The sequence below is a fragment of the Pristiophorus japonicus genome, chromosome 5 (genome assembly GCF_044704955.1).
Source record: "Pristiophorus japonicus isolate sPriJap1 chromosome 5, sPriJap1.hap1, whole genome shotgun sequence".
In the NCBI taxonomy this organism is placed as follows: Eukaryota; Metazoa; Chordata; class Chondrichthyes; family Pristiophoridae; genus Pristiophorus; species Pristiophorus japonicus.
The window spans coordinates 56,154,659-56,181,142 of NC_091981.1; the positions used below are offsets into that span (position 1 = coordinate 56,154,659).

At 43.8% G+C, this 26,484-nt stretch overlaps 1 protein-coding gene across 3 annotated transcripts in view; it reads left to right on the plus strand.

The window, feature by feature from the left end:
* LOC139264347 (probable thiopurine S-methyltransferase) overlaps positions 1 to 26,484 on the plus strand; it is a 70,711-nt gene that overhangs the window by 31,911 nt on the left and 12,316 nt on the right. For all 3 annotated transcript variants that reach the window (XM_070880640.1, XM_070880641.1, XM_070880639.1), the window contains exons 4-7: positions 3,335 to 3,467; positions 15,563 to 15,615; positions 18,128 to 18,202; positions 19,241 to 19,326. In XM_070880640.1, the coding sequence (XP_070736741.1) occupies positions 3,335 to 3,467; positions 15,563 to 15,615; positions 18,128 to 18,202; positions 19,241 to 19,326 (347 nt within the window). The remainder of the gene's footprint in view (positions 1 to 3,334; positions 3,468 to 15,562; positions 15,616 to 18,127; positions 18,203 to 19,240; positions 19,327 to 26,484) is intronic.

Sequence of the window (26,484 nt, forward strand, 5' to 3'; positions counted from 1 at the left end):
AGTTGAAGAACAAAAATTGCGCCAATACTTACTTCGCGATTCTCTGAAATCTGTAGGCCCGTTTCCAGCTCGGCGCGGCGCAGCAAAAGCTGCTGGGGGCGGAGCTTATAGCCATCCCCAAAAACAGTGCCGGCAGCTGCACGCGTGCGCAGTGGCCCCCGGCCCTCCCATCCCGTCCTGTCTCCGGGCGAGGACACTATCCCAGGCTGAAGGGACGTCGCCCCTATCCCGGGCCGAGGGGCCTGATACATCTTACCTCGTCGGCAGTGGGGCCCGCCCGCCTGGCCTCTCGCTGGGGGCAGGCCCCACCCGACGTCCCCCAAAGTCCTCCTTGGAACCGGCGGCGCGTGACCCGTTCAGCCCCCCGCACCCCGGTTCAGCCCCTCTCCTTTCTCCCCCCCCCCCCCCCCCCGTCCTGTCCCCCCGTTCAGCCCCTCTCTCTCTCCCTCTCCCCCGTTCAGCCCCTCCCCCTCCTCTTTGGCTCCCTCCCCCTCCCACTCCCCTCTCCTCTTCACCCCCCCTCCCCTCTCCTCTCACCCTCCCTCTCCCGCCCCCACCCCCTGTCCCTTCTCCTCTCCCCCCACCCCTCGCTGTCAAAAACACAGAGAGACACTGACAAAGACAGAGAGAGAGACACTGGGGGGAGTGGGGGCCATTCCAGCACGCTGTTGGAGGGCTCCCGGTACTGCAGTCGGTGAGAAGAAAGTTAATTTTTTATTTATTTGATTTTTTATTTTATTTTTTTTGGATTGATTTATTGATTTATTTATCATTTATTATTGATGGCTCTTTATTTGTAAAAGTGATGTGTTTAATGCTTGTAAATCCCCCTTCCTCCTCCGCCCCCCCCCCCCATCTCTCGTTCCCTACGCCTGATTTATAAGTGTAGGCAAGGTTTTTCTGAGCGTACAAAAATCTACACTTACTCCATTCTAAGTTAGTTTGGAGTAAGTTTTCGCTGCCTAAACTTGCAAAACAGTCGTAAGTGGCTGGACACGCCCCCTTTTGAAAAAAACAATCTGTTCTACAATGAAACTATTCTAACTCACTAGAACTGGAGCAAACTAAATGCCGAGAATTGCAATTTCTAAGATGGCTCCATTCTAAACTAGTTGCTCCAAAAAAAATAGGAGCAACTCAGGCCGAAACGTGAGCCCAATGTTGTTGGTTATCACATGGACCATGACTTCTGGCTCTTCCCCGTCCCCCTCCCCTCTCCCCCGCAGAATGTTCTGCACCCTTTCATTGATGTCCTTACTCTGGCACCAAGGTGGCATCATGCCAGACTGGTCAATGTCGACATGGAGGAGTGCAGCTATCTCTGAGCTAATGCACAAGTACAAAAAGTAATTCAAAAGGGTAATGGAATGCTGGCTTTTATCTCCAGCAGGCTGGAATATAAAGGGAGGAAGTTATGCTTCAGTTGTACAGAACCTTGGTAAGACCCCATCTGGAGTACTGCATTCAGATTTGGGTATTGCACATTGGAAAGGATGTATTCGCCTTGCAGATTCACCAGAATAACAGTGGCTTTATAACCCGGACAATCCCCTGTATTATTACCCAGTTTACTTTAGGGCAAGCAACGAACGCCTTTGCGTCGCCGCTGACTGCAAATTCCGGGCCATTGTCCTGTTTATGAATATCTATTTATGTCTTTGATATAAAAAGACCAACGAGATAATTCTGATTTTTTTTTTTCTAATTGAGTTTGTACATTTTACTTAGACGTCTTCAATCTCCTCGGATACTCCGAATAATTAAATATTTTGTTTTGCCTTCAAGAAGTTAAATTACCCAATGGCTTGAATTAAGCAACATAAATAACACAGCAAGCAGCACATTTAATGCAACAAGACTTGAATTATCAGATTATTTGAATTGACTAATTTTGAATTAAGAGTGTACTGTATGCTTAATAACATTTTTGTAAATAATGGGGTAGAGTTTCAGTTGCACTAGCTTTTTCAGCACAATTCACCTGAAATCAGCATAATCTGTGTAAAAGATTGCAGAATTGTAAGCACAAATTACATTTAGGACAAATCCCGTTTCCACATGCCCACAAACCTGGCCATGTCCCCCAGGATGAATTAATCACCATTGGGAGTTTCCGCTAATTGCGCTTGTTTGCAGGCCTTTGAGGAACCTCTAAAAATTAAGCTGGTTCTTTTGGGCTCGAGGACATTAATGGACATGTGTTAAAAGCTTTTGAATGTAAATTTTTTTTAAAATTTACTAAAACTGATTACTGTAGCCCAATATAACTAACAAATGGTTCTGTATATTTTATTAAATCATTTTCAGTCATTTAAAATTGAGTTACTCACAGGTGGTGGATTGGCACAGTGATTTAAAAGTGCTTATATTTTGTGGAAAAAAAACATTTTCAGCTGTATTAATTAAACTGCACCAAGTTATCACTCTTGTATATCAAGAATTGTTTTTAAATTACATTTTAAAATGCTGCCCGATTGCACTGGTTCATGGCAGATTGTGCATTCGTCGAGATGCAAATGAGTGAGCGGAAACTCAAGGGGGAAAAAAACTCTTCATAAAACCAGCGCAAATTGTAGCTGCATAGCCGATTGCGTCCAATGTAGAAACTTTACCCCAATGCGTTTAATATGGTTGAGCGTTTCTTTATATTTTTGTATTATGAAGAGGTTATATGGAGAGGTGCTGATCTTATGCATGTTTTTTTACTTAACTGTGATCCCAAATGGAAGGAGGACAACTTCAGAGAATTCACTCTCGACAAATAATTTTAGACACTTTTGAATATTGCTTACCAAAGTAAAAACAACAAATTAGATTTATATAGTGCCTTTTTAATGTAGTAAAACATCCCAAGGTGTTTCACTGGAGCGCTCTCAAACATAATTTGACACTAAACTACATGAGCTAAATAGGAGTGATGGGCTCGGATCAGAGTGACCGCCAAAACTTGCATGCAAATGGACACGGGAAACTGAAGTTGGATACACCTGGTAGAAAGGGAGGGGAATTATGTGCGATGAGGAGTGATTTTTTCTTCCCTTGAGTTAGACGATTCCATTGTTAGACCAAATGGAGAGTTAGTGGTCCTTGTTATATCATTGAAACAGATGAACTGGTCAGTTATTTCATTGCTGTTTGTGGGACCTTGATGTGTGTAAATTGACTGCTGCATTTCCCCACATTATAACCATGACTGCATCCCCAAAAGAACTTGGTAACTGCTTCACAGCCAATTTGGAACATCCTGAGGACACAAAATATGTATATAAATGCAAGTTTGTTCTTTCTTTCCTCCTAAATGATCATGCCTCTTTATTTTGTTAATTGTTTGTAGGCTTGCTGACCAAGGACACACTGTTGTTGGCGTGGAAGTATCTAAAATAGCAGTAAAAGAATTATTTGCAGAACAGAATCTGTCCTACACTCAAGAGCCTGTACCAGGAATACCAGGTGCAGAAGTATTTAAGGTAGTATAGTGGCAAATTGTATTTTGTTTTACCCACAATGTATTCAGATTTGTTTTGTTTTTAAACACCAGGGAATAATGATATGAATCTGCAATTAGAGGTCTTGAATGTTCATAACACTGAAACAAGCTGATCTTCCCTGCAAGCTTGTGTTTGGAATATGGATAATGCAAGTGACTACTGACTAAGTTGTGGTTACCACTAGTGGTAGCAAATATTTAGGTACTACTCCACATTGTCCACACTACATTCAATTCTGCTTTTATAGGTTATTGCACATTGATTACATGGCAATAAAGTAATTATTAAGAAATAGATTTCATTTGAATAAGTCACATATCCCTCCCCCACAGCAATATCAAATCTTCTATATTTTATCTTGTTCCTTCTATGGTAAGCTTTCTGTCGGAAGGTTAGCTTTCACGCTTATTTCTAGTTACATCCGAGACATTAAATTAAACACTCCACAGACCTTAATCCCCCTGAGGTAAGGCTTTATTTTTAACATGTGGGGCCTAAGTTTCGGGCCACGCCTAGAACGGCGCAGCCTCGACCTGGACGCCCGTTTTTCGCGCCCGAAAGTGTGCCTAAAAAATACTTAGATTCTCCGGCTCCCTGCATGTCCTCTGGAGCTGGGCGCGGCGCAGCACGAGAAGTGGGTGGGGGGGGGGGGCGGAGCCAAGTCCCTGCGCTGAAAAAAGTGCCGGGACCTCTGCACAGGCACGCTACAGTGGGCGCGCATGTGCAGTAGCTCCAGGCGCCCAAAACTGTGTGGGAGGGGCCCAAGCACAACGCCCATAGCCCTGGCCGAATGGGCTCACTGGGGAGGCGTGGATCAGGCTGCATCTCCCACACCCAGCTCCTGCTTCCTCCCTTCAGCTGGCTCTCCCAAACCCCCCAGCTCCCGCTCTGACTCCCCCTCGACCCCGCTCGACCCGAACCCCCCCCTGACCCGACTCGACCCGACCCCCCCCCCGGCCCGACTCCCGCTCCCCCACCCCCCGGACCCCCCCGACCCGACTCGACTCGCCCCCCCCGACCCGACTCCCACTCCCCCCCTCCCCCAGGACCGGACCTGACCCGACCCCCGGCCACCTACCTTTAACTCCGGTGCTGGGGGCAGACCCCTCCCGAATTCTTGGGCCTCCTCTCTCTCTCTCTCTCTCTCTCTCTCTCTCTCTCTCTCTCTCTCTCTCTCTCTCTCTCTCTCTCTCCCTTCTCTCTCTTTTGCTCTCTGTCTCTCTCCCTCCCCTCGCTATCAGAGAGAGACACACACAGACAGGGGGGCCAGTCCCAGCACGCTATTGGAGGGCTTCCGGTGCTGCAGTCGGTAAGTAGAAAATGTTTTATTTATTGATTTTTTTAACAAATTTTTAATTTTTCATTTTTTTAAAATTGATTTATTGGTTGATTTATTGTTGTATTTATCATTTATTATTGAAGATGGCTCTTTATTTTTAAAGCTGAAGTGTTTAATGTTTGTAAACTTCCCTTTTCCCCCGCTCCCCCCCCATTCCCTACACCTGATTTGTAACCTACGCCTGATTTTCTAAGTGTAGGCAAGGTTTTTCTGAGCGTACAAAAATCTACACTTACTCCATTCTAAGGTAGTTTGGAGCAAGTTTTCACTGCCTAAATTTTCAAAACGGGCATAAGTGGCAGGACACGCCCCCTTTTGAAAAAAGAAATCTGTTCCAAACTGAAACTGTTCTAACTGACTAGAACTGAAGCAAACTAAATGCCGAGAATTGCAATTTCTAAGATACTCCATTCTAAACCAGTTGCTCCAAAAAAACAGGAGCAACTCAGGCCGAAACTTGGCCCCGTAGATTCTACAATAATATAACATAAGAGATTCTACAAAAGTAATATTATAGTTATATAATAAGTTTCTCCATCTAACAAGCCGTGTCCATAAACTATACAGACATGTATTTACCAAGCCCAGGAGGCACCAGAAGATGTTCTAACTTGGTTTTAGCTGTCAGCTTTTTCGTCGCAGGGTCTGATTACCTGCATCCAAGGGATTTAAAAGAGGAGCTGCAGAGATAGTGGATGCACTGGTATTAATCTTCCAGAATTCCCTAGATCCTAGAACAGTCCCCAACGATTGAAGGTAGCAAACATAACCCCGCTATTTAAGAAAGGAGATAGAGAAAAACGGATAACTATCGGCCAGTTAGCCTGACATCAGTAGTAGAAAAAATGCTAGAATCTATTATTAGGGACGTGGTAACAGAGCACTGAGAAATGATTAGGCAGAGTCAACATGGTTTTATGAAGGGAAATCGTGTTTGACAAATCTGTTGGAGATTTTTGAAAATGTAACTAGTTGGTGGATAAGGGGGAACTAGTGGATGTAGTGTGTTTGGATTTTCAAAAGGCATTTGATAAAGTGCCACACAAGAGGTTATTACACAAAATTAGGACTCATGGGATTGGGGGTAATATATTAGCATGGATTGAGGATTGGTTAATGGACAGAAAACAGAGAGTAGGATTAAATGGGTTGAGAAGATTGTAACTAGCGGGGTACTTCGAGAATCAGTGCTTGGGCCTCAGCTATTTACAATCTATTTTAATGACTTGGATGAAGCGTATTCAAGTTTGCTGATGATACAAAGTTGGGTGGGAAAGTAAGCTGTGAGCAATCTGTAGAGAGATATAGACAGGTTGACTGAGTGGGCAAGAACATGGCAAATGGAATACAACGTGGGGAAGTGTGAAGTTATCCAGTTTGGTAGGAAAAACAAAAAAGCAGAATATTTTTTGAATGGTGAGACTGGGAAACATTTGCATTCAGAGGGACCTGTGTTGTCTTGTACATGAATCACAGTTTCATGTAAACATGCAGATACAACAAGCAAATATTTTCTTGGCTTTTGTTATAAATGGATTAGAGTAGAAGAGTAAAAAAAAAGTCTTACTACAATTATACAAGACATTGATGAGGCCACACCTGGAGTGTAGTGTACAGTTCTGGTCTCCTTACCTAAGGAAATCATATTTACCTTAGAGGGAGTGCCTTCGACTAGTTTCTGGGATGAGGGGATTGCCCTATGAGGAGTGATTGAATGGACTAGGCCAAATAATAACTTCACGGTGGGGCGGGCAATAATCAAGGGAATAATGGAGGCATGTGAAAAAGGAACGGCAGTAGTCATGGGGGATTTTAACCTACATATCGATTGGTCAAATCAAATCGCACGGGGTAGCCTGGAGGAGGAATTCATAGAATGCATACGGGATTGTTTCTTAGAACAGTATATAACAGAACCTACAAGGGAGCAAGCCATCTTAGATCTGGTCCTGTGTAATGAGACAGGAAAAATAAACGAGCTCTTAGTAAAAGATCCTCTCGGAATGAGTGATCACAATATGGTTGAATTTGTAATACAGATTGAGGATGAGGAAGTTGTGTCAGAAACAAGCGTACTATGCTTAAACAAAGGGGACTACAGTGGGATGAGGGCAGAGTTGGCTAAAGTAGACTGGAAACAAGGACTAAACGGTGGCACAATTGAGGAACAGTGGAGGACTTTTAAGGAGCTCTTTCATAGTGCGCAACAAAAATATATTCCAGTGAAAAAGAAGGGTGGCAAGAGAAGGGATAACCAGCCGTGGATAACCAAGGAAATAAAGGAAAGTATCAAATCAAAGACCAATGCGTATAAGGTGGCCAAGGTTAGTGGGAAACTAGAGGATTGGGAAGATTTTAAGCAACAGCAAAGAATGACTAAAAAAGCAATGAAGAAAGGGAAGATAGATTACGACGGTAAACTTGCGCAAAACATAAAAACAGATAGTAAAAGCTTTTACAGATATATAAAATGGAAAAGAGTGACTAAAGTAAATGTTGGTCCCTTAGAAGATGAAAAGGGGGTTTTAATAATAGGAAATGTGGAAATGGCTGAGACCTTAAACAATTATTTTGCTTCCGTCTTCACAGTGGAAGACACAAAAACCATGCCAAAATTTGCAGGCCACAGGAATGTGGGAAGGGAGGACCTTGAGACAATCACTATCACGAGGGGGGTAGTGCTGGACAGGCTAATGGGACTGAAGGTAGACAAGTCCCCTGGTCCTGATGAAATGCATCCCAGGGTATTAAAAGAGATGGCGGAAGTTATAGCAGTTGCATTCGTTATAATCTACCAAAATTCTGTGGACTTTGGGGAGGTACCAGCGGATTGGAAAGCACCTAATGTAATGCCTCTGTTTAAAAAAAGGGGGCAGGCAAAAGGCAGGTAACTATAGGCCGGTTAGTTTAACATCTGTAGTGGGGAAAATGCTTGAAACTATCATTAAGGAAGAAATAGCAGGACATCTAGATAGGAATAGTGCAATCAAGCAGACGCAACATGGATTCATGAAAGGGAAATCATGTTTAACTAACTTACTGGAATTCTTTGAGGATATAACGAACATGGTGGATAGAGGTGTACCGATGGATGTGGTGTATTTAGATTTCCAAAAGGCATTCGATAAGGTGCCACACAAAAGGTTACTGCAGAAGATAAAGGTTCGCGGAGTCAGAGGAAATGTATTAGCATGGATAGAGAATTGGCTGGCGAACAGAAAGCAGAGAGTCGGGATAAATGGGTCCTTTTCCGGTTGGAAATCAGTGGTTAGTGGTGTGCCACAGGGATCAGTGCTGGGACCACAACTGTTTACAATATACATAGATGACCTAGAAGAGGGGACAGAGTGTAGTGCAACAAAATTTGCAGATGACACTAAGATTAGTGGGAAAGCGGGTTGTGTAGAGGACTCAGAGGCTGCAAGGAGATTTGGATAGGTTAAGCGAATGGGCTAAGGTTTGGCAGATGGAATACAATGTCGGAAAGTGTGAGGTCATCCACCTTGGGGAAAAAAACAGTAAAAGGGAATATTATTTGAATGGAGAGAAATTACAACATGCTGTGGTGCAGAGGGACCTGGGGGGTCCTTGCGCATGAATCCCAAGAGGTTAGTTTGCAGGTGCAGCAGGTAATCAGGAAGGCGAATGGAATGTTGGCCTTCATTGCGAGAGGGATGGAGTACAAAAGCAGGGAGGTCTTGCTGCAACTGTATAAGGTATTGGTAAGGCCGCACCTGGAGTACTGCGTGCAGTTTTGGTCACCTTACTTAAGGAAGGATATACTAGCTTTGGAAGGGGTACAGAGACGATTCACTAGGCTGATTCCAGAAATGAGGGGGTTACCTTATGATGATAGATTGAGTAGACTGGGTCTTTACTTATTGGAGTTCAGAAGGATGAGGGGTGATCTTATAGGAACATTTAAAATCATGAAAGGGATAGACAAGATAGAGGCAGAGAGGTTGTTTCCATTGGTGGAGGAGACTAGAACTAGGGGGCACAGCCTCAAAATACAGAGGAGCCAATTTAAAACCGAGTTAAGAAAGAATTTCTTCTCCCAGAGGGTTGTGAATCTGTGGAATTCTCTGCCCAAGGAAGCAGTTGAGGTTAGCTCATTGAATGTTTTCAAGTCAAAGATAGATAGATTTTTAACCAATAAGGGAATTAAGGGTTACAGGGAGAGGGCAGATAAGTGGAGCTGAGTCCACGACCAGATCAGCCATGATCTTATTGAATGGCGGAGCAGGCTCGAGGGGCTAGATGGCCTACTCCTGTTCCTAATTCTTATGTTCTTATATTCTTTAGAGTTTAGAAGAATGAGAGATGATCTAATTGAAACATATAAAATTCTTAAGGGGCTTGACAGGGTTAACACTGAGAAAATGTTTCCCCTGGCTGGGGAATCTAGAACACGGGGTCACCGTCTCCAAATCAGGGGTCGGCCATTTAGGACTGAAATGAGGAGAAACTTCTTCACTCAAAGGGTTGTGAATTTTTGGAATTTTCTACCAGAGAGCTGTGGCTGCTCAGTCATTGAATATATTCAAGACAGAGGTCGATAATTTTGGGGGAATGAAGGGATATGAGGATCGTGTAGGAAGGTAGAGTTGAGGTAGAATATCAGCCACGATCTTATTGAATGGCGGAGCACAATAGAAGGGCCAAATGTGTTCTCGTGTTCTTGTGTTCATTCACTAATTGGAGCTATAATTCCTTAGCTTGATAGTTACATCATGTGGCCATGCCATAGTAGAATCATGTTTGTCTCATCAATATAATCCTTGCTGTTGCATAAAGCTTGCAGAAATCTAACCATCATAAGTATGTCTCAGCCTCCTGTTCCCCTGTGCATCTGGCAAGACGAATAGCCTTCAAGATGTTGTTCTGTCAACACCCACATGACCTTCAAAGCTAACCTCATTCCAAGCTTGTTAGGTTAGCACAATGTCTATTTATGTCAAAAGGATAATTAGTGCCATCAAGTCAGTTACAATTGAAATGTATACTGGACACAATGTTTTAATTTAGAATCTAAAAGTATCTATATTAAACACACGTATATAAAATAAAGCAGGCATATCTTATGATTATACTTTCATTTTAAATCTAACTTACTTTTATGACTACATTTTCATTTTCCATTTGATCTTCTAATAGAAGTAAGCATAAGCAATGCAAAATCATTTTTGCCAGCGGCATTGTTAGGTAGCATTACTGTAAACCTCTAGTGGCAAAATACAATGGGCAGCAAAGAAAAATGGCTGCTGCCACGTAGAAATATTGAAAATGGGTGCAGGAGTAGGCCATTCGGCCCTTCGAGCCTGCACCACAATTCAATATGATCATGACTGATCATGCAGCTTCAGTATCACATTCCTGCTTTCTCTCCATACCCCTTGATCTCTTTAGCCATAAGGGTCACATCTAACTCCCTTTTGACTATATCTAACGAACTGACCTCAACACCTTTCTGTGGTAGAGAATTCCACAGGTTCACAATTCTGAGTGAAGAAGTTTTTCCTCATCTCGGTCCTAAATGGCTTACCCCTTATCCTTAGACACTAACCTCCTGGTTCTGGACTTCCCCAATATTGGGAACATTCTTCCTGCATCTAACCTGTCCAATCCCATCAGAATTTTATGTTTCTATGAGATCCCCTCTCATTCTTCTAAATTCCAGTGAATATAAGCCTAGTAGATCCAGTCTTCATATGTCAGTCCTGCCATCCCAGGAATCAGTCTGGTGAACCTTCGCTGCACTCCCTCAATAGCAAGAATGTCCCTCCTCAGATTAGGAGACCAAGACTGTACACAATATTCAAGGTGTGGCCTCACCAAGGCCCTGTACAACTGCAGTAAGACCTCCCTGCTCCTATACTCAAATTCTCTCGCTATGAAGGCCAACATGCCATTTGCTGCCTTCTCCGCCTGCTGTACCTGCATGCCAACTTTCAATGACTGATGTACCATGGCACCCAGGTCTTGTTGCACCTCCCCTTTTCCTAATCTGTCACCATTCAGATAATATTCTGCCTTCCTGTTATTGCCAACAAAGTGGATAAACTCACAATTATCTACATTATACTGCATCTGCCATGCATTTGCCCACTCACCTAACCTGTCCAAGTCATCCTGCAGCCTCTTAGCATCCTCCTCACAGTTCACACTGCCACCCAGCTTAGTGTCATCTGCAAACGTGGAGATATTACATTCAATTCCTTTGTCTAAATCATTAATGTATATTGTAAATAGCTGGGGTCCCACCACTGAACCTTGCAGTATCCCACTAGTCACTGCCTGCCATTCTGAAAAGGACCCGTTTATTCCTACTCTTTGCTTCCTGTCTTCCAACCAGTTCTCTATCCACGTCAATACATTACCCCAATACCATGTGCTTTAATTTTGCATACTAATCTCTTGTTTTGGACCTTGGTAAAAGCCTTTTGAAAGTCCAAATACACCACATCCACTGGTTCTCCCTTGTCCACTCTATGAGTTACGTCCTTAAAAAATTCTAGAAGATTTGTCAAGCATGATTTCCCTTTCATAAATCCATGCTGACTTGGACCGATCCTGTCACTGCTTTCCAAATGTGCTGCTATTACATCTTTAATAATTGATTCCAACATTTTCCCCACTACCGATGTTCGGCTAACCAGTCTATAATTCCCTGTTTTCTCTCTCCCTCCTTTATTAAAACGTGGGGTTACATTAGCTACCCTCCAATCATTGAAACTGATCCAGAGTCTATATAGAATGTTGGAAAATGACCACCAATGCATCCACTATTTCCAGGGCCACTTCCTTAAGTACTCTGGGATGCTGACTATCAAGCTCTGGGGATTTATCGACCTTCAATCTTATCAATTTCCCTAACACAATTTCCTGACTAATAAGGATTTCCTTCAGTTCCTCCTTCTCGCTAGACCCCCGGCCCACTATTATTTTCAGGAGGTTATTAATGTCTTCCTTAGTGAAGACAGAACTAAAGTATTTGTTCAATTGGTCTGCCATTTCCTTGTTCCCCATTATGAATTCACCTAATTCTGACTGCAAGGGACCTACGTTTGCCTTCACTAATCTTTTTCTCTTCACATATCTATCGAAGCTTTTGCAGTCAGTTTTTATGGTTCCCTGCAAGCTAACTCAGGTACTCTATTTTCCCTTTCCTAATTAAACCATTTGTCCTCCTCTGCTGGATTTGAAATTTCTCCCAGTCCTCAGGTTTGCTGCTTTTTCTGGCCAATTTATATGCCTCTTCCTTGGATTTAACACTATCTCTAATTTCCCTTGTTAGCCATGGTTGAGCCACCTTCCCCTTTTTATTTTTATGCCAGACAGGGATGTACAATTGTTGTAGTTCATCCATGTGATCTTTAAATGTCTGCCATTTCCTATTCACCGTCAGCCCTCTCAGTATAATTCGCCAGTCTATTCGAGCCAATTCACGTCTCATACCATCGAAGTTATCTTTCTTTAAGTTCAGGACCCTAGTCTCTGAATTAACTGTCTCCAGCTTAATGAAGAATTCTACCATATGATGGTCTCTCTTCCCCAAGGGGATTCGCACGACCAGATTGCTAATTAGTCCTTTCTCATTACACATCACCCAGACTAGGATGGCCAGCCCTCTAGTTGGTTCCTTGACATACTAGTCTAGAAAACCATCCCTTTTTCACTCCAGGAAATCCTTCTCCACAGTACTGCTACCAGTTTGGTTAGCCCAATCTATATGTAGATTAAAGTCACCCATGATAACTGCTGTACCCTTATTGCATGCTTCCAAAATTTCCTGTTTGATGCCATCCCCAACCTCTCTACTACTGTTTGGTGATCTGTGCACAACTCCCACGAACGTTTTCTGCCCTTTGGTGTTTCGCAGCTCTACCCATATAGATTCCACATCATCCAAGCTAATGTCCTTCCTTACTATTGCGTTAATCTCCTCTTCAACCAGTAACGCTACCCCACCTCCTTTTCCTTCCTGAATATTGAATATCCCTGGATGCTGAGTTCCCAGCCTTGGTTACTCTGGAGCCATGTCTCCGTAATCCCAATTACATCATATCTGTTAAGAGCTATCTGCACAGTTAATTCATCCACCTTACTACGAATGTTCCTCGCATTGAGACTCCGAGCTTTCAGGCTTGTTTTTTTAATACTCTTTGTCCTTTTAGTATTATGTTGTAATGTGGTCCTTTTTGATTTTTGCCCTTGATTTCTCTGCCCTCCACTCTTGTTTTTCTCCTCCTTATCTTTTGCTTCTGCCCCTTTTTTATTTCCCTCTGCCTCCCTGTGTTGATTCCCATCCCCCTGCCATATTAGTTTAACCCCTACCCAACAGCGCCTAGGACATCGGTTCTAGGTTTGTATTGGTCCCACCTCCCCCAGAACCAGTTCCAATATTTCAGGAATTTGAATCCCTCCCCCTTGCACCACTCCTCAAGCCACGTATTCATTTGAACTATCCTACTATTCCTACTCTTGACTAGCGCGTGGCACTGGTAGCATTCCTGAGATTACTACCTTTTGAGGTTCTACTCTTTTTAATTTAACTTCTAGCTCTCTAAATTCAGCTTGTAGGACCTCATTCTGTTTTTTACATATATCATTGGTACCGATATGCACCACAACAGCTGGCTGTTCACTCTCCCCCCTCCAGAATGCCCTGCAGCAGCTCCAAGACATCCTTGACCTTTGCACCAGGGAAACAACATAACATCCTGGAGTCTTGTTTTCGGCCACAGAAACGTCTGTCTATTCCCCTTACAATAGAATCCCCTATCACTATAGCTTTCCCACTCTTTTTCCTGCTCGCCTGTGCAGCAGAATCACCCATGGTGCCATGAACTTGGCTGCTGCTGCCTTCCCCTGATGAGCCATCTCCGCCAACAGCACCCAAAACGGTACATCTGTTTTGGAAGGAGATGACCGCAGGGGACCCCTGCACTACCTTCCTTCCCCTGCTCTTCCTGCTGGTCACCCATTCCTTATCTGCCTGAGTAACTTTTACCTGCGGTGTGATCAACTCACTAAACGTGCTATTCACGACATCCTCAGCATCGCGGATGCTCCAGAGTGAATCCATGCGCCACTCCAGTGCCGCAATGCAGTCTGTCAAGAGCTGCAGCTGGACACACTTCCTGTAGTCAGGAACACTGGAAGCGTTCCTGATTTCCTACATAGCACAGGAGGAGCATGACATGGGTCTGGGCTCTCCTGCCATGACTTAACCCTTAAATTAACTGAATTTGGCAACACTGCCAAAGGTTACCTACTGATTTAAAAAAAAAGAAAAGATAAAACACTCACCATTCCACCTGCCAATCACTTACCCGCTTGGCTGTGATGTAACACTTCGATTTATTTTTACTTCTTTGTTTACTTTCTGCCCCTGCTGCAGCTGGCCTCCTCCTGACTGCCGCTGCTCCAAGCTGCCGCCGCCCTTTGTAATCACGCACCCGCTTCCCTCTCGCAATGCTGGCCTCCTCCCGACTGCCTTGCAATTACAATTATTGAGTTTTTTTTTTTAAATTCCCATCATCATAGAATGTCTGTAGCTATAACAAAAAAGTTTGAAATGTACATGTGCTGATGTTCCAGTATTTCCAAAACTGCCTTGCAAAATGAAGAGTAGGAAGGTTTATTTGCTAATTTTATCCACCAGTATTTTTCCTGAAGGTGCTAACTTCTTGCTGTGCTGTGGGCAATCAAAAAAGTGATAATTGTTTAATATGTTGGTTAACATTTAAAGTGTTGCAATATTTGATGCAAATGACAATTGTATGATTTCTGTTGCATGATACCATATGGGGAAAACATTCTAGTTGTCATTTGAGAAGGATAAGCAAATAAATCCATGATGTGCATGCCATGCATGTTTTATAAATGGCATTACTTAATTAATTTTATTGTATTGGTGTTATTCAATTATTTTATTTTTCATGTCTTTAGTTTGACACTTGCAAATGTTTTGACTGTTAGCTTTCAGGATTTCAGTAGCCCAACTATATAGATTTTTTTACAAACTAAGTCTCATTACTAGATTAAAATTTGTAACATTTTGGTACCAATCTGCTGGAAACACTTTTTTGTTTCAATACTATTGCAATGCTTTTTATAATCTGCAGTTTGTTAAAATTAGCAACTTTATTGCTTATATAGCAAAAACTTAACAATATATTGTGAATATCTTTTTTTACTTCAGAGTGCATATAGGTGAGATGTACCATCAAATCTTTCAGTACTTGTTGAGGGTTATAGTAGTAATATTGCAACCTTTACCATTGAAAATTTACATAAAATTGAGCACCATTGGATGCGTCTGAGTTAACTGGGACATTTTTGACTTAAGTGCATGATGAATAAGATGCTAAAACTAAAAATAGGAAATGTAAACTGCATAATGTGTTATGGTACAATGAAAACATAATGCTTGTGGACAATCTTTGATAATTTTCAAATAGGCCAATAATTTTAAACAACTCTTAATTTTAAGAATGTGTTACCTTCGTAGTACAATGAGGGGGGATCCAAAATCTCATTCTGTCAGACAATTGAGGTACAGCATTTACACTAGTGTGGAGATATCTGGGTACAAACCAGGCTCCTCTCCTGACCAAAAGAGAAATACCTTTCTATTGAGAATGTGATGGAGTTGGGGAGAAGAGAATAAATGTAAAAATGTAACCTGTTTCAGAACCCACAGACCTTTAATTCTCTCTTTCTATTCCAGAGTTCTGATGGACAGCTTTCTTTATTTAACTGTGATATGTTTGAGTTCTCAAGGTGAGAACCTCTTAATTGATTCTAAAAAGAAAAGAAGTGATTAGAGCATTACAACATTTCCATCAAGAAATTGCTTATTTTTGGACTCTTTGGGCTCAATTTTCCCCAGTATTTGCGCCGTTTTTTTTGGAGCAGGCTACTTTTTCTGGCCTAACTTAAAAATCCCCAGTTTCTCCAATCAATTTGCACCAGCATAAATCAGTTACGAATTTTTTAAGTCAGTTTTTTTTTCCAGCCAAAAGGGGCGTAACCAGCCACCTACACCACTTCTGGCCATTTAGGGAAGTTTGGCCAGCTGAGAGTTACTCCAGTTCTGATTAGGCCAGAGTATGTGGCCTGTCCTGAACAACCTTCCCTAGAGTTAAGGAAATTGGCGCAGGCAAGGAAAGCAGCGCAGCAGATGGCCGGACACACTGAAAGAATTGAAAAACACATAGCAGCAACTTACTTCCAACCCCACCTGAAGGCTGTCCGGTTCCATTCTTGGTCATCGATTCACACACACAGGAAGGCTGTCCGGCTCCATTCTCAGTCCCCGGTTCGTACACACTCCGATCTGGGACCGGAGCGGGCAGCCTTCGGGCGGGGTTGGAGGTAAGGTGGTGCTATGTGTTTTTCAATTCTTTTAATGTGTTGCGAGGTGGCTGTATGCTTCACTTTGCAGCCTCAGCTCGCTTTGAGTCCCTGGTTACCATGGCAGCCCAATCTTTTTGGCGCAGATCAAGGCTCCACCTCCCTCAGGTTAAGCCACACCAAAATAAAGAGATCCAACGGGAAAACTTGCAACCCTTTTTTTGACATACTGAGGCCCCACAAAATAGGGCGTAACTCTTCAAGTATGCCAAAAAATGCTTTGGAGAAAATTGAGCCATTTATCTTTAAATTATATTTCGAGCAGTAGGTTGCAACCAGTTGGTACCTCAGTGAAAATCATAGTTGGAGCACAGAATTCAGTAACAGAGTCCCTTTGCAAGTTTATACTGGTTGAAGTTTGAGGAAGATTTTCACTTATAACACCAGGTGGAAAACAGGCAGTAGCAGATCCGCTGGCCATTTTATACAACGGAAACGAAAATCGGGTGCGGTGGAAAACAAGTGGTCAATCTGCTACTGCCTAGTTTCTGACCAGTAGTAAAAGTGAAACTCTACTCCTTTTGAGTCTCCAGATGATCCAAGGTCTTCTGGTAGAGTTTGTTGATCCCGAAGGTAGAGTTTGTTGATCCCGAAGCATTTCAAATGTTGTTCATACTGGTTTTCCTTATAGTAGCAGATGGGAGTAATCCCAGTTTTCTACAATAATACTTGGGACATAAGTTGTGGGAAATAACATTTTCCAGGATGGATGAATTAAACACAACTGAAATATTTTGCCTAGTACTAAGCCATAGTTAGGCATAGAAGAGCTGAAATTCAGTAGTTCACAGCACATACAGGATGCACAACAACAAACTGGCTACGAGCAGAAATAAATAGTCCACTGATTACCAATGAACAATTAAGGGCTTCCTAAGCATATTATTCTCTCATTGTGTACAGTACTTGGCATATTTTTTTAAAAGGCAACATTTAAACTTGCGGTGTTTAAACTTACAACAGTATCAATATTGGGTAACTTGTATCAGTAACAAACATACCTAGATCAGCTACATGGGTTACATATTCTGTACCCAATCCCAGTAATATGCCTAAGTCCCAATCCTTAAAGAGCACCCTAACTCATACATCTTGGAAATAGCGTAATTCAAGTGTTTGACTTATCAACTTTATACTCATATTAAGATGAGCAGTGTCAATTTGTGGAATGGGATACTTTGAATTTCAGGTACAGCAATGGGTCAAGCACTCCCAGGTCCAGTATAATAACATTCTTAAAACTTATTATATTCTGTACCAACCTCTCAACTTAGGAACACTGCACACTGTACCAGTGTACATTTTTCTTGTTCTTGTGCTAGCTACCCTGTGGCTTCTCTAAGTAAAATTGTCAGTTAGGAGCAGATTTGTGCTGTGAGTCTGTACAAACTAGGCACTGGATTAAGACTACCCAGATTTCATGTTGGACCTTTTTAGTTGACACAGAATTTTCATTCCATTACACTTCCACTTGTACAAAAAGCAAAATATTGCAGATTCTAAAAATCTGAAACAAAAACAGGCAGTATCTGTGGAGTTTTGATTGTCAGGCCTTTGTCAGAACTGGAAGATATTACAGTTGAGCAACATTTAAATAGCTGTTTATCTGAAATATTAATGTTCCCGTTCTGAAGACATGTTTGTACACTCGAAACATGAACTTGTTTGTCATTCCCACAAGATACTGCCTGACCAGCTGAGTGTTTCCAGCATTTTCTATTTTGTTTCAGGTTTCCAGCACCTGCAGGTTTTTTAAATAAGTTTATATACATGCTGCAGTATAGATTGTTATGTCCATGTCACTGTCTGTGAATTTTCTGTTCTGAAAATCTTTTTTTTTTTTTAACTTTTTTTGTGTATTTTTGTTTCTGATGAGTAGTTTAATTGCTGGAAAGTTTGATGGGATCTGGGACAGAGGTTCTCTGGTAGCTATCAACCCATCTGACAGACAACGGTGAGTAATGTTATTTGCTGTCTTATTTAGCAAGAATTACCAGAAGTTACTGTTCTGCATTTCACCAAAAGTAAACTTGGTTTAAAAAAAGGCTTTCAGCCTCATTTATGATATTTGAATTGACGTTCCGTCCCGTGGGAGCGGGTTGGTCGCCCTCCTCCATTAAAACCAGAAGTGGGGAGGTTGCAAGCGGGATCAGGTCGAGAATCCCAGTTTTCACAATTTGACTGCCTCGACGCTCCAAGCTAACCCTTTTTTTTTTAAAAGGGGAACATTCCAGCCTATGAGATCACTTAAACCCATCCAGTGTTCCTTGTACACTGAAAACAAACAATTGGCCACCATTTGGTACCTCTCTGTGAAAGCTCAGATCAGAAATTGAATGTATTGGACTATCAAATCTATAGCCTACTTACTCCATGGTGATCCATGTTAGTATTGTACAAGACTATCATTTTAGTAATGTAGTTCTATGCCTAAAGTGTTTTTAAAATAAACACTTGGGCATAATTGAAGATGAGTAAAATGCAGATTACTATATAAATGCTTACTTTTCTCTTTAGTAGAAGACATTTTAGTTGTATATGTATGTCCTTTTTTAAAATAAACAAATAATAAAAAATTATCATGTATAATCTATAATTTAATTGTGCAATTGTATCCATGAGCTTCTTAGCATATACTGGAGCAACTTATGGAAAATTACTGTTAAGCAGTTCAGTGTAAATAGGAAGAAATGTGATTCTAATTGTATTGTTGCATTCTGCTGTTTGCTTACTGATGTGGGAACACGCACTGTGCTCTCCCAAATCTGGGCAATATTTCCTTTCCTGTCCAAGCATGGTCAACTAAGCCAGGTCAGAAAAATCAAATGTAAAGTGAATGAAAACAACCGGGTTAAATAACACAGTAATAATCAAAGGAAGAAAACACAAAATCAGACAACATAGCAAAATTGAAAGATGATGTTAAATGAGAAATAAGATGGTTTGCTAAATTACATAATTGCAATATATATATTTTTTATTATTATTTTAGTTATGCCAAGCTAATGACTAAACTTATGGCCAATGGTTGTCAGTACCTTCTGGATACTGTTGCATATGATCAAAACAAATGCGCTGGTAAGTGATTGAGGGATTCATTCTCTGGCATGCTCTCGTTATGTTTAAGGTGTGACAAGTATATGCACTTGCATGTGTTTATGTAAAATAACAAAAGGTTTTTGTAATACAGTCAAGTCCACTTCAGCAAATAACTGATGAATGAAAACATTCAAGAGAATAATTTTCTTTGCACAGATCCAATTTCTGTCTTTTCAAATTATAGCTGTTCCTGTTAACTGTTAAATGAATAACACATTTAAAGCAACTGCAAAAATCTAGATTTATTCACTTGTGTCGTACTGTCTCCCTAAAGCCAATGTGTTAAATCATTTTTATACGGGTGTGAAAATCATCTAGTAACCAATTTAGTGATGTTTGTCTTTCACCTTATCAGCAGCTTTTGTCAATGTGACCGGCACTTTTATTTAGGTGAGAAAGGTGTGGTGGTGCTTAGAACTTACCATCATTGTCATAGGCAGTCCCTCAAAATCGATGAAGACTTGCTTCCACTCTAAAAGTGAGTTCTCAGGTTACTGTACTGTCCAATACAGGAATTACAGTCTCTGTCACAGGTGGGACAGACAGTCGTGGAAGGAAAGGGTGGATGGGGAGTCTGGTTTGCCGCACGCTCCTTCCGCTGCTTGCGCTTGCTTTCTGCATGCTCCCGACAATGAGACACTAAATGCTCAGTGCCCTCCCGGATGCTCTTCCTCCACTTAGGGCGGTCTTTGGCCAGGGACTCCCAGGTGTCGGTGGGGATGTTGCACTTTATCAAGGAGGCTTTAAGGGTGTCCTTGAAACGTTTCCTCTGCCCATCTGGGGATCACCTGCCATGTAGGAGTTCCGAGTAGAGCACTTACTTTGGGAGTCTTGTGTCTGACATGCGGATAATGTGGCCCCCCCCCCCCCCCCCCAACTAAGCTGGTCGAGTGTGGTCAGTGCTTCAATGCTGGGGACGTTGGCCTGCTCGAGAACAATGACGGTTGGTGCGTCTATCCTCCCAGGGGATTTGCAGGATCTTGCGGAGACATCGTTGGTGGTATTTCTCAAGCAATTTGAGGTGTTCACTGTATATGGTCCACGTCTCTAAGCCATACAGGAGGGCGGGTATCACGACAGTCCTGTAGACCCCTCAAGGCTGATGTCCAACAAAAAACCCGGGACCTAAAGAACAGGTGATGGATGGAGAAAGCACAGGAGATACAGCAGATGGCCGACAGCCATGATGTGCGAGGATTCTTTATCGCAGTCAAGGCCACCTATGGTCCAAAGACCAAAGGCCCAAGAGTAACAGTGTGGATTTTGTCCCCAGGGGGCACAACGGACATGATTTTTGCAGAGCGACAGCTGCAGGGAACAGCGCCAGCCCTTATGCATGGCCTTCTTCGACCTTACAAAGGTCTTTGACACTGTCAACCACCAGGGTCTATGGAGCGTCCTCCTCCGTTTTGGATGTCCCCAAAAGTTCATCACCATCCTCCGCCTGCTCCACGACATGCAGGCTGTGATCCTTACCAATGGATCCATTACAGACCCAATCCACATCCGGACCGGGGTCAAACAGGGCTGGGTCACTGCCCCAACTCTCTTCTCTTCTCAATCTTCCTCGCTGCCATGCTCCACCTCCCAGTCAACAAGCTCCCTGCTGGAGTGGAACTAAACTACAAAACCAGTGGGAAACTGTTGAACATTCGCCGTCTCCAGGCCAGGTCCAAGACCACCCCAACCTCTGTTGTCGAGCTACAGTACGCGGACGATGCCTACGTCTGCGTCTGCGCACATATAGAGACTGAACTCCAGGACATAGTCGACGTATTTACTGAGGTGTACGAAAGCATGGGCCTTACGCTAAACATCCATAAGACAAAGGTCATCCACCAGCCTGTCCTCACAGCACTGCCTCCCCAGTCATCAAGATCCATGACGTGGCCCTGGACAAAGTGGACCATTTCCCATATCTCGGGAGCCTCTTATCAACAAGAGCATTGACGACGAGATTTAACATCGCCGCCAGTGCAGCCTTCGGCCGCCTGAGGAAAAGAGTGTTTGAAGAGCTGGCCCTCAAAACTGCCACCAAGCTCATGGTCTACAGGGCTGCAGTAAAACCCACCCTCCTGTATGGCTCGGATACATGGACCATGTACAGTAGACACCTCAAGTCGCTGGAGAAATACCACCAACGATGTCTCTGCAAGATCCTACAAATCCCCTGGGAGGACAGAAACACCAATATTAATGTCCTCGACCAGGCCAATATCCCCAGCATTGAAGCACTGACCCATACTTGATTAGCTCCGCTGGGCAGGCCACATTGTTCGCATGCCAGACACGAGACTCCCAAAGCAAGCGCTCTACTCGGAACTCCTTCACGGCAAATGAGCCAAAAGTGGGCAGAGTAAACGTTACAAGGACACCCTCAAAGCCTCCCTGATAAAGTCCAACATCCGCACCGACACCTGGGAGTCCCTGGCCAAAGACCGCCCTACGTGGAGGAAGTGCATCCGGGGGGGCGCTAAGCACCTCAAGTCTCATTGCCGAGAGCATGCAGAAATCAAGCGCAGGCAGCGGAAAGAGCATGTGGCAAACCCGTCCCACCCACCCTTTCCCTCAACGATTATCTGTCCCACCTGTGACCGGGACTGTGGTTCTCGTATTGGACTGTTCAGTCACCTAAGAACTCATTTTAAGAGTGGAAGCAAGTCTTCCTAGATTCCGAGGGACTGCCTATGATGTAGATCATAAGCTTGGTGCCAGATTTGAGGGCCTGATCCTCGAACACTCTCTAGCTCAGGTGACCAAAGGCTGCGCTGGCGCACTGGAGGCGGTGTTGGACTCGTCCTCCTCCGTTTCGGCTACCTCCAAAAGTTTTAGAACTTACCAATGTTTTACTGGCGCATAAACTTTGTTGCTTTGATTAATGGAAATGCCAATTCGAAAGAAGTTGCTGATCAGGTGTAAGTAATTGTGATTCTGAATGGGCTGAAGGATTTCCAGAGTTAAATCTCTAAACTGTTAAGATTTCTTATTGTGCTGCACTGAATCATATAATCATAGAATGGTTACAGCATGGAAGAAGCCATTCTGCCCATCAAACCCGTGCCAGCTCTCTGCAAGAGCACTTCAGCTAGTCCCACTTCCTCGCCCTTTCCCCATAGCCCTGCAATTTTTTTTCTTTCAGGTACTTATCCATCTCCCTTTCTTCCTTCACTTCCCTCAGCATCTTAGGATGCATCCCATCTGTACAGCCAGCCTTTCTAGTATCTCCTCTTTATCAATTTTTATCCCATACAGTATCTCCTCTACCTCCTCCTTCACTATGTCTATGGCAGCATCTTCTTCCATGCGTAGGGCTCCTTTTTGGTCCCTAATCTGTCCCATCCCTGTTCTTAGATGTTAGCTGCCATTCTATTCTTAGACCCTCTCTTTGCCCCTCATTTTCTTTTGCACTTCTTCTCCTCTGAGCTTTCTATATTTAGCCTGATTCTCAGATGTATTCTCGACCTGACATCTGTCATATATGCTCTTTTTCTGCTTCATCTTGCTTTACATCTCTTTCGTCATCCAAGGAGCTCTGACTTTCGTTGCCCTACTTTACCTCGACTATACCCGAACTATTTCCTCTTTTAAAGGAAGCCCATTGTTCTTATACAGTTTTACCTACCAATCTTTGATTCTAATTTACTTGGGCCAGATCAGTTCTCATCCCACTGAAATTGGCCTTCCTCCAATTTAGTATTTTTACTCTAGATCGCTCCGTCTTTTTCCATAGCTAATCTAAACCATATGATACTATGATCACTGTTCCCTACTGACACTTGCTTCACTTGACCTACCTCATTTCCCAAAACCAGATCCAGCAATGCCTCCTTCCTCGTTGGGCCAGAAACATAGTGAACAAGAAAATTCCCTTGAACACACTTCTGAAATTTTTCCCCCTCTCTGCCCTTTATTACTATCCCAGTCTATATGAGGTTAGTTGAAGTCCCCCTTTATCACTACTCTATAGTTCTTGCATCTCTGTAATTTCTCTGCAGATTTGCTCCTCCATATTTTTCCCACGAGTTGGTGACCTATAGAATACACTTAATAGTGTAATGGCACCTCTATTATTTCTTAACTCTAGCCATATCGATTCTGTCCTTGATCCCTCCAAGACATCCTCTCTCTCTCCAGCATTGTAACATTCTCCTTAACCAATACTGCCACACCACCTCTTATCTTTCCTTCTCTATCCTTCCTGAACACCTTCTATCCAGGAATATTTAGTACTCAATCCTGCCCTTTTTTGAGCTATGACATGTTATTACCATGACCTCATATTCCCATGTGGCTATTTGCGCCTGCATCTCGCCAACCTTGTTTACTATATTTCGTGAGTTCACATACGTACACTATGAACCTGTCTTAGACCATCCAGTGTTCTCTCTTAGCCTGACCCCACCTAATACCTTACTATTTCTTGCTTTAGTGCTATCTGTCTCTCCCAATCCTTTGTGCCCTTTGTTACTCCTTTCTAATGCTACATCCCGGTGTTCAAAACCCTCCCAACAGCACTTGCAAACCTACCCGTGAGGATATTGGTACTGGCTCTGTTGAGGTGCAACCGGTCTGGCCTGTATAGGTCCCACCTCCCCCAGAACCTGCCCCAATGCCCCAGGAATCTGAAGTCCTCCCTCCTGCACCATCTCTCCAGCCATGCATTCATCTGCTCTACCCTCCTATTTCTATACTCACTCGCGCATGGCAGCTGGAGTAATCCAGAGATTTCTTCCTTTTGAGATGCTGCTTTTCAATTTATTTCCTAGCTCCCTAAAATCTGCCTGCAGGACCTCATCCGTCTTTCTACCTGTGTCGTTGGTACCAATATGGACAATGATCTCTGGTTCTTCACCCTTCCCCCCCCTCAGAATATTCTGCAGCTGCTTGGTGACATCCTTAACCCTGGCACCAGGGAGGCAACATATCATCCTGGAGTCACGCCTGCAGACTTCTGTCTGTTCCTTAACTATCGAATCTCCAATCACTATTGCTTTCCTATCTTCCTTTTCCCACCCCCCACCCTGAGGGGGTGTACAGCTGAGCCAGTCATGGTGATGTGGACTTGGCTCTGGGAGTACTCCCCAGAGGAGCCATTACCCTCACCAGTATGAGTGCTGATTAGGGAGTGAGATTCACTCAGGAGATTTCTGCACTACCTGCCTGGTCCTCATCGTCTGTCTGGCATCATCCATGCTGCAAACCCTCTCTGCTGCAAACTCTTAAGCTGCGGGATGATCACCTCCTGAAACGTACTATCCACGTAGCTCTCCGCTTCGCAGATGCGCTGCAGTGACGCCAGCCGCTGGTCAAGCTCCGAAACCCAGAGCTCGAGCTCCTCCAGCTGATGACACTTCTCTGCACATGTGGTTGCCCAGGACACAAGAAACACCCTGGACTTCTCACGTGGCACGGGATGTGCATTTGATGGGACTGAGGTGCTCTTCCATGCTTCTATTTGACTGCTAACTAAACTGCTTTGTTTAACCCACTACCCGAACTTGGAGAGAAAAACCACAAAATTATTCACTCAAATTTAACAAAAACCACTGCGATATTAAACACAGAGAACCTAAATATTAGCTATCTGGATACTTAAGGGCCGAAATTGCCCCTTTGCCCAAGGCCCGTTAGCATATCCACCCGGTGCTAACGGAGTGGTATTGAGTTAGCGCGCGGGTGCTGCGGCCCCAGTGACCCGTGCGGAATTGCCCGCCTCTTCGCCAATGGCGCAGTGGCTTATCGCCCCACTCTGGCCTCGCTCGCGCTGCTCCTCTGCTCACAGTGATGATGATGTCATCACCATGTGCATGACCTTGTGACCACCCTGGAAGTTAAGTTTCCCCATGCCCCTCTACCTAATGCTTGCTGATGCCAACGACAGCTTTTGCTGTCGATTTCAAGCCAGGAAGCTGCAGCGCTGGCGATATTTAAGGGCACGCTTTTTGTGAGGCAAATCTTTTTCCAGCTTCCAGCTATTTTGTTTTTTCAATGTGCCACTGCCATCATCGATTGCTATTCCTCCATTTACTTTGCCTCCCATCACTCCCCCTGCTTTACTCAGGTCTATTTGGACACACAGATTCTTTGCCGGTCATGGGCTCAGTGTTGGCAGTGGACCGTCTCCTCCGACTTCACCATTGGACGATGGTTCGCAGAAGACAATGGCACTGTGAATTGGCGAGACAGAGGCATCAGGAGAGCTAAAGAGAGATGCTCCCATTGGGAGAGGGATCTGCACTGGGAGAGGCCCATGAACCAAGGAACAGGGCGAGGGAGCGGGACCGAGACAGAGAAGCAAAGGGAACGAAAGCAGCAGGCAGAGGCACACCAACAGGAGGATACAGAGGGACAGGAACAGCAGGAGCAACATGAAGAGGTCCATGAGGATGAGGGCAGAGGAAGACGCATAAACAGATGTGGCAACAAAAGACCGTATGCACCCAGGGGCTTTCGGCAACAGTTTTCCTTCGTTCACTTCACTGAGGAGCAGTGTGTCCGAAGGCTGCGATTTAGGAAAGATGTGATGAATCTTAAACAAGGGTGAGGATGGCACTCTCAGTGGCAGAAGGTCACCATTGCCCTCAATTTCTATGCTAATGGATCTTTCCAAGGAGCCACAGCAGACATCTTGAACATCCCCCAGTTTGCCACCCATGGCTCCATTCGCGACATCACAGGTGCTCTGCACAGAAGGAGGATGGAATACATTTGGTGTCCCATGACCAGACAGAAATAGCTGCAGTGATCAACTGGCTTTGTCATGATAGCGGGTCTCCCCATGGTGCAGGGTGCCATAGACTGCATATGCGTCGCCTTGCGGGCTCCACACCACAATCCTGAGATCTTTCGAATCCACTTAATGTGCAGTTGGTATGTGACCATGCACGCACAATAATGACCGTTAATGTCCGCTATCCTGGCAGCAGCCACAATGCTTTCATCCTGTGCCAGATCGGGTTGCGAGCTCTGTTCTAGCCACCAAATGCAGCTCGCGGCTTGCTCCTCAGACAAGGGCTACCCACAATGCGTCTGGCTCATGACTCCCCTCTGCAACCCCACCACTCCTGCCCAGCACTCTTACAATGAGAGCCATGCCACCACCAGGAACATCATTAAGCCAATCATCGGAGTGCTGAA